The sequence below is a fragment of the Physeter macrocephalus genome, chromosome 8, assembly GCF_002837175.3.
Source record: "Physeter macrocephalus isolate SW-GA chromosome 8, ASM283717v5, whole genome shotgun sequence".
Lineage (NCBI taxonomy): Eukaryota > Metazoa > Chordata > Mammalia > Artiodactyla > Physeteridae > Physeter > Physeter macrocephalus.
The window spans coordinates 144,505,032-144,513,530 of NC_041221.1; the positions used below are offsets into that span (position 1 = coordinate 144,505,032).

General features: G+C 48.2%; 1 protein-coding gene and 1 long non-coding RNA gene across 10 annotated transcripts in view; one reads left to right on the forward strand and one right to left on the reverse strand.

The window, feature by feature from the left end:
- LOC114486777 (uncharacterized) overlaps nucleotides 1–1,704 on the reverse strand; it is a 17,040-nt gene extending 15,336 nt beyond the window's left edge. Inside the window, exon 1 of the long non-coding RNA XR_008618143.1 lies at nucleotides 765–1,704. This is a non-coding gene — a long non-coding RNA (uncharacterized lncRNA). The remainder of the gene's footprint in view (nucleotides 1–764) is intronic.
- ABLIM3 (actin binding LIM protein family member 3) overlaps nucleotides 1–8,043 on the forward strand; it is a 188,576-nt gene extending 180,533 nt beyond the window's left edge. For 7 of the 9 annotated variants that reach the window (XM_055086832.1, XM_055086831.1, XM_028493358.2 and 4 more), the window contains 4 exons: nucleotides 1,711–1,771; nucleotides 2,474–2,481; nucleotides 3,022–3,102; nucleotides 7,890–8,043. In XM_055086832.1, the coding sequence (XP_054942807.1) occupies nucleotides 1,711–1,771; nucleotides 2,474–2,481; nucleotides 3,022–3,102; nucleotides 7,890–8,003 (264 nt within the window). In that variant the 3' untranslated portion in view covers nucleotides 8,004–8,043. Of the gene's footprint in view, nucleotides 1–1,710; nucleotides 1,772–2,473; nucleotides 3,103–7,889 lie in introns of all 9 variants that reach the window. The other 2 variants (XR_008618141.1, XR_008618142.1) reach the window with 2 other exon arrangements.
- The last annotated feature ends 456 nt before the right edge of the window (nucleotides 8,044–8,499 follow it).

An 8,499-nucleotide genomic window follows, 5' to 3' on the forward strand; every position in this document is an offset into this window, starting at 1 on the left:
CTCCCTCTGTTGTGGCCTCTCCCGTTGCGGAGCACAGACTCCGGACGCGCAGGCTCAGCGGCCATGGCACACGGGCCCAGCCGCTCCGCGGCACGTGGGATCCTCCCAGACCGGGGCGCGAACCCGGTTCCCCTGCATCGGCAGGCGGACACGCAACCACTGCGCCACCAGGGAAGCCCGGTAGTTACTAATTTTAATAACTCTATTTTGTGGATGAAGATGGAGGCACAGAGGGGCTCAGTGACCTGCTTGAGCTCTCATTCCTAGTAAGTGCTGAGCCAGGATTCGAGACTGGGCCAGCTGCCCCCGACAGCCCAAACCTGACTGCTGGGTTCCACTCACCCGTTGTGGCTTGGAGCCTTCTGAGCTCTTAGATGTCCTGCGGCGTAAAACCTTCATGGAAGCTGTGAGGTGGTTTAAGGACTAAAAAGGGGATGAAAAAGATGTCTTTTTGGCAAAAGGAGAGGTTCTGTGACTAGACAAGTGATGGGGGAAAGGGCAAGGACACTGAGATAGACATTTATTTACTGAGCACCTACTAAGTGTCAGGCACTGTTCTGGGTGCTGGAGGTCCTGCAGTGAATAAATTCGCTGCTCCTGTGGAGCTCACATTCTAGCTGGGGAGACAGACAACCAATAAGTGCATGTGTGACTAGAAGTCAGCAGTCATAAGTGCTCAGATGGAAGACAAAGCAAGGAGGCAAAGAGAGAGAAGGTCAGAGAGTGAATTTAAACAAAGGCCTGAGTGCAGGGAGGGACCTCACCTCTCCAAGACCAGCAAGAGCCACCCTAATAGAGGGAAGCACAGTGTCAGAGTCCCTGGGTGGGGAGGATGGGTGGCTGGGATGGAGTGAGCGTGGAGATGAAGCCAGACGGAGATGTCATCAGGGCCCTGTGTGCTGGTAAGGACTCAGAAGGGTTCCGGTAGGTGTGCTGCACCATCCAACTCAGATTTTTAATGGGATCCCTCTTGTGTAGAGAAGAGACTGCAGAGGGACAGAAGTGGTAGACTTGTTAAGAGACAATTTTAGGGTTAAGCACACAAAAGGGATCAGAGGTCCATAGTAGAGCCATGGCTGGTGTTGGGGCCCCACCCCCTCCAAGCGGGGAAGAGACAGACCCTGTCCTCAACACGCCCAAAGCCTAGACATTTGTTCATGAACAGATAGATGTTTATTGAAAGCCTTCTATGTATGCCAGGCACTGCCTCTGAGTGCTTAGAATACCTCAGTGACCGAACAAAACAAAGACCCCTGCCCTTGGAGCTTATATTCTTATAGGGAGAAACAGAAAGCAAGTAGTAAATAGTACACAAGTCACCTTATACACAATGTAGAAGGTAGTAAGTGCTATGGAACAAAAGGGAGAAATTGAGCAGGATGAGGGAGGTTGGGAGTTGGGGAAGGGGCAATTAGCAATTTTATATAGAGTTGTCAGGGCAGATCTCATAGAAAAAATGATATTTGAGTAATGAAAGAAAGCATGAGCTGTAATTCACTAATAAATGAATATTTACTGAGTGCCTACTATGTGCCAGGCCTAGGCACTAGGCAGATGGCAGTGAAGTAAATCACTCCACCTTGAGACCGAGGCTTCTGAGAGGGCCCCGTGTCCCACCAGCCCCAGTGCATTTTCTGGAGATGGGTGAGTACTTCAGGGAGGCAGAGGTGAGCGTGCCTCAGGCCAGCCCTGGTTCTGTCTCCCCTGCAGACACCCAGCGCAGACCTATTCCATTACGACAGCATGAACGCTGTCAACTGGGGCATGCGAGGTGAGTGCCGGCCTCTCCTGGGACTTCACAGGGACCTCATTATAAGGCACTGCTCATAATAGCCCGTTTGACAAACTATTCTGGTCCCACGCTGGGCTCTGTGCAAACCCTGAGTTCCCTTTCACTTCCCATTCCCTCCCTTTTCCCCTGTTCTTCTCTCATCCTCTCAAGTCCCTGGCCTTGGGTGATCTCCAGGCCATCTGTCCCATCTGGATTCCCAGAGCCATCACAGAGTGCTTGCTGTTCTCCCAGTACTGCTGAGCTAGAGTTGCCTGCCAGCCCCGGGTGGCGGGAAATACTCAGAGCCAAATGCACATTGTTCCCAGAAAAAATTCCATGAGCCTCACGCTCTCTTCCAGTGATGCTCTCCCACCAGCCTCTTCCAGCTCCTACAAGCAGGCTCAGGCAGGAACGCAGGCCCACATCAAACCCTGGAGGATTCCCCCCAGAAGATGAAGGATCTCACCCGTGTGCTTCATGGTCCCAGACTCTTCTTATTTCTATTCTAAATATCTCAAAAGTCATTTTCCCCCTAAAAACCTATCTCTGGATCAGCCCAACCCCTTTCTCCATTGTGTTCAAACCAGCCTTTATTTGGGATGAATTCAATAAGGACAGTGTCTCTATGACAGAGGCCAGTGTAGTGATGCAAAGCAAAGACTGATGGTTTCTACTTTGTGTGTGTCTCTTTTCTTTCTACAGAGTACAAGGTAAAGATACACAGACCCTGGGGGTCTCCGGGACCCTGCATGTTGCTACACTGGGGACCAGCAGGAAGATGACAGCACTGTCTATGCAGGGAAGGGAACATCGATAAATAACCCCAAGGGTCCTCTCAAGACTAGCATTTCCAGTCCCTCCTTGGCCCAGTTTCCCTGAATCCTGCCCTACATCTCTTGCCTCCTGAAACCAGACAGTTCCCCCGGGCCTCGGAGACTCTCCAGAGGCTTTTGCCAATCACAGATATGAGACATTTACACTCAGGAGCCCTTGTGCTCTCATTAAGGCCAAATGCAACCAAGCTCATCCCTGGCAGTATTCAAGGACTCCAGGGCCTTGCCTTTTGGGAGAAGGTGGCTTGAGGCTGCCAAGAAACCCGAATGAGGACATACTCAGCCCTTCCTCCAGACTTTAATCTCTGGCTCTTTCTGGACAGAGGAGAGAGCCCCAGCCAGACACAAAATATGTCTGAAGGGACAAGCCCACCACCCTCACCCAACCTACAAATATCCCCCCTCCTCTCTTCTTAGATCTACCCTTATGAACTGCTCCTGGTGACCACAAGAGGGAGAAACCGACTGCCCAAGGATGTGGATCGGACACGTTTAGAGGTATGTATAGAAAACTGAGCAGGAGCCTTTGGGTTTGAAGTGATTCCAGAAATTGCCTGGTCTAACCCAGCTTGGGAGGAGCAGGCAGAATGAATGGCGTAAAGGTCACACAGCTGGTTAAGAAAGCAGAGACTCCAACCTGGTTTCCTTAGCCCAAGACTGTTCCTTGCTGTTCTATGCAGCCTCCTCAATTCAGTTAGCATCTGTGGTGCACAGCTACAGCATGTCTCCAACTGGGGCTGATGCTTCTGCAGACATAAGAGAAGAGCTAGATTTGGTTCCTGCCCTCCAAGAGCCTGCAGTCTGTCCGATAAGAAGAAACACAGCACTGGTGTTATGCAGGATTGTGTAGAAAACCAGTGCCTGTGACGGGGAAGGATGGGGGACAGCTCTGTGCAGAGGGTAAACATATAAGCAAGTCTCAAGCAAGACTCCCTAGGTTCCAACCCTGATGCTGCCATGCCGAACTGGACAGCTTGGCCACATGACAACCTCTCCAAACCGTAGTTTTCTCCTCTGTAAAATGGGGTGACTGTCATGCTTCCCTCAGGTTGCCAAATGACATACTTGAGACAATACACATAGAGCCCTTCACACAGAATCTGGCAGTGTACTGAGTAGAAAATTCTTCATAAGTGTTTCATTGCTGTTACTCAGAGAAGACCACTAAGGCTGGGTGGGGTGACACAGGCTTCCAGGAAGAGGAAGGATTTGGACGGACTTTGGAGGTGGGCAGGTTTAGATGGATGGAGAGGCAGGAGAGCAACATGAGCAGTGGGAACAGCATAAATAAGGTGCAGACGTGGCCTGACCATGGCACTGGGCTCTCAAGCCATCCAGACCACTTGGCATGGAGTCCCGGTCCCTGGTTACATTAGTTCCAGGAGCACACGCTGCCCTTTTCACCCCAGTGCCTCTCCCTGCCTCTCCCTGGAACACCCATCCTATCTTGCCAGCCTCTTCACTCATCAGGGCCCCATTCTAGTGACGCCTGTGCCCCAAAGCCTCCCCTAAGCCTTCTTCAAGATGTGTCGCTAACCTCTTCCTCCAGCCTCCCCAGTCCTGCGTCCAGAGCACAGATCCAATACCTCTCTTTCTCCTTTGCATCAGATCATCAAGCCATCCATTTCCTCTGCCCGACACATTGTCTGTCATCTACCACAGGGCCTGGACTAGGGGAGGTGTCAGGAGATGTCTGTGGAATTGAATGCAGGCTTGTAAGAGAGGAGGCTCAGCACTTCTTGGGACCACCCCTGACCTGACGGCTGATGAATTTGCCCAGAGTAGAGGGTTGGAGCCGTAGGAGGGAGATGTGAGTGGGCCAGGAAGCTCTGTGAGTCCTTTCAGCTCTAGCATGCTGGGATAGCAGGGAAGGAAGCAGATGATTCTCCCCACGTTTATAACAAGGGCTTCGTTTCACTGTCTAGCAGTGAGTGTCTGCTGGTGCTGAAGGGGACAGCTCCCACGGCAGCTCACTGGAGCCAGCACTTAGGGATGGAAATGTTCACGAACCTGGTTCGTAATGGAGGACCAACTGCTCTCCTACATCCTCCAGGACACCCAGAAGCTCAGACCAGGAAAACGCAACCTTCTCTAAGCATCAGAATCACTTAGGGAGCTTTTTTAAAATACCAATACAGGGCCCCATCTGAGTCCAATTAAATCACAATCTGGGGAAGGAACTCAGGCATCAGTATTTTTCAGAGGCTCCCAGGGATGTCTAATATATAGCCTGAGCTGAGACCACTGGGCTAGAGACACTGCCCTAGCCGTCTGCAGCAGTTCAGGCAGGGCACGGAAGAAGGAAACCCCTGACTCTCTCCTCAAGAAGCTCAGAGTACAGATACCTGTTCACCCAATAAATACTGAAACCTATTATATACACCAGGTACTGTTCTAGGTGCCTACAACATATCAGTGAACAAAACAAGGACCCCTGCCCTCTTGGAGCTGGCGTTCTCATGTGAGGAGACAGACAGTAAATGACACAAGTAATAAATAAAGGATATAGTACGTTGGGAGGTAACCGGGCTGAGGGAAAGGGTAAGAGGAGAACAGAGTGAGGGAGGATTGGGAGTTGGAGGGGTGAATTGCAGTTTTCAATAGGGTGGTCAGAGTAGATCTCATTGAAAACATGACATCTGAGCAAAGACTTCAAGTAGGTGAGGGAGTTAGCCATGCTTATATATAGGAAGGAAGAGCATTCTGGGCCAAGGGAACAGCCGCTGCCAAGGCCCTGATGCAGGAGTGAGTCTCGTGTGTTGGAGGATGGCAGGAGGTGAGTGTGGCTGGGGCCACGTGAGCCCAGAAGAGAGGATGGGGAGGAGATGAAATCAAAGGAAACGGAGACCAGGCCACGCTATGTGACAGACACATGAAGAGATCACTGCACTAATGAGAGTGCCGGGGATTGAGTGCCAGCCGCTGTGCCAAGCACGTGACCCACATCATCTCAGTCACCCTCACAACATCCGTGAGGTAGGTACTGGGATGCTGCCACTCTCAGAAGAGGACATTGAGGCTCAGTGAGGTTACCATGTCCAAGGTCACACACTCATATCTGCCTGGCTGTAAAGCCCATGCACTTAACCTTTATGCTTTAAAATCTGTGGTGAATGTCAAATGGACAGGGCTGCCATTGTGTGCTCTGAGAACTCAGAGGAGAAAGAAGGCTCCACGTGGCCCTTAACAGGAGGAGAGAAGAAAAGCCTCAGACTCCTTCAGTGTGTCCTACAGTGTTTACTTGAGTAGTTTAGTCTGCCACTCCTTTATATTGAGTCTTATTAAAAAAAAAAAAAAAAGATTTTTAAACACAGTGGAGAAAGCCAGCTAGAGAATCAATAGTAACCATCACTCTCTAACAACAACAACAACAAAAAACAAATGAGACAGTTCCCCTCAGTCTTTACTATGGAAGGAAGGAGCAGAAAATGCTCTCATATCCACATATTTTTCAGCACTCGAGTGAAAGTAAAACAGATTTGGGCGAGTCAATAGCATGAACAAAAGAGGGGCACTGTCTAGACTGGTGGAGTCTAACAACCAAATGTGATGTGTGGATGCTGTTTGAAGCCTTATTCAAACAAACCAACTATAAAACAACACTTTGAGACAATTAGGAGAATTTTATTGTAGACAGCTATTAGGTAATTCTGTAGAATTACTGTCATTTTTTTCCTTGCCCATGCTGTTGTGGTTATGTAAGAAAATACCCAGTATGTTTTGAGATGCAAACTGCTGTAGATAGGAGTGAACAGAGAGTGTCTAAGGTTTGCTTTAAGACACACTTCAGCAAAGGAAACAGATGAAGCAAATGTGGTAAAACTCTGAATCTGGATGATGGGCATGGGTGTGCATTGTGCTATTTTCTCTCTTTTGTGTATTTTTGAAATTTTTCATAAAAGAAAGACATATTTATGAAATTCTTAATGGGATTGACCAAGAGGGGCAGTGAGAGTACACTGCATTTGGAATCAGAAGGACTTTGGTCTCAGCTCTGCTATTTACCTCGTCTCCTCCCCTCCCTCCCTCTTGGGCAAGTCATTGTAATTCTCTGACTTTTGCTTTTCCCATGTTTCAGTTGGGTAGAAATAATTCCTGGTTTTCAGAAGAAAATCAGGTCAGAAGAATTAAAGGAGAAAAATGAGGGTGAATGTACATTTATGAACTACTGAGCATAATACAAACGCAATATAAGGAATTAGTGGTAGTGTTAAAAAGTACTAAAAAATCAACTCAGAGTCATCGGCAGCCACTGACATCTAACAAAAGTATCAAAGTTACTTTTACCTAGAGTTCTGGAAATGTGGCGAAAACATTAATTCACAGGGACAATAGGCCAGAGATTTGTCTAATTGTTACGTGGCTGTATACATGATTTTCATTCAATCTCCTTCAATACTCAATTAGCTAATATAATTGCTACCAACAGCAAGTGAATGCAGGAAGTTTACAGGCAGGATATATGCCATCTATTTCTATCTTTAAACATAACTGTAAATTTTATTTTGAAAAATAAAATTTCAGACCCCCAGAAAAGTTGCAAGAATTGTAAAATGAGTATCCATCTACCCTTCACCTAAATGTACCAATTTTTCACATTTTGCCACATTTTAAGTGCCATATATTTTCTAACTCTAAAAGCTTAGGATAATGTATAAACTTTCAAGGCTGATGGGAAGGGGCAGGAGAGAGGGCAGGCAGAAAGGGGTTAAAAAACCTGCCAAGGCATGCAGAACAATGTTTCATTATATGACATACTTGTTTTCAAATAAGAAAGAGATGAAAGGACATTGGAGGGGGGGAGTGGAGAAATCTGGACAGTAACTTTTTTTCATTGACTGGCCTAAGGAACAACCTTCCAGATCATTTGTAAACTAATTAGTAAGAGGAACTACGCCCTAAAATCTTGGGCCTGCCTCCTTTTTGTTCCAAAGCAAAGAGCAATAACATTAATCCATACACACTCCCGGACACAATGCATGGAGCAGGGATTGCAGAAAGGGGAAGTCAACTGGGATGCATCGAGAGGCACTTAGGTGAAGCAGAAGTCCCACCTGAGTCCTGGGCGGGGGAGGCCTCTCCAGCCAGACCAGCTACAGAGGTCCCTCCCAGGAAACATCCACTCACACACTGATCCATTCAACAGATATTCATTATACACGTTCCATGGGTCAGACACTGCCAGGCACAGTGTACCCACAGGAAACGTACAGGAACCACTCCTGCCTCCACCTGCCCCTCACATCCTCAAGCTGTTCCCTCTGTCTCCTCCCACCTCCTTGCAGCGCCACCTGTCCCAGGAAGAGTTCTACCAAGTCTTCGGCATGACCATCTCTGAGTTTGACCGGCTGGCCCTCTGGAAGAGGAATGAACTGAAGAAGCAAGCCCGGCTGTTCTAGGCAGAAGCTCTATAAATATATATGCATTTATATAAAGATATATGTAAAATCTCTATACTGAAGCTCGGTATAATCCTCTCTTGTGTAATGGGACACGCTGCCTGCCATGAGACTTGCTTTTCTGTATCATCAGGCAAGCCCACATCTTCAAGATATTTTTATGCTCCTTCCTTTCTCTTTTCTAAGTGCAATGGGATTTGGGAAGGGATTCGTGGGGACTCCCATCCTTTTACTGGGAAGCCTTTTTATACTGAAACATCTCTCCTGACTTGAGTCCCCTAAGGTCCAACTCTCTTTGCTAAAGGAGGTGCCTGAAGGAGTCTCTCTTCTCTCTGCTTCTCGGCTCTTTTCCCCAGTCTCCAGGGAGGATGCTGCAGTTTTCACACCTTATTGGCCCCAGAGGGGCCCTCTCATGGGAGGATCCACAGCATTCTCCCCAAGTCACTGAGCACCTTTGAGAGCCCTGAAGAATTTTCTCATCACCCCCACTAGGACC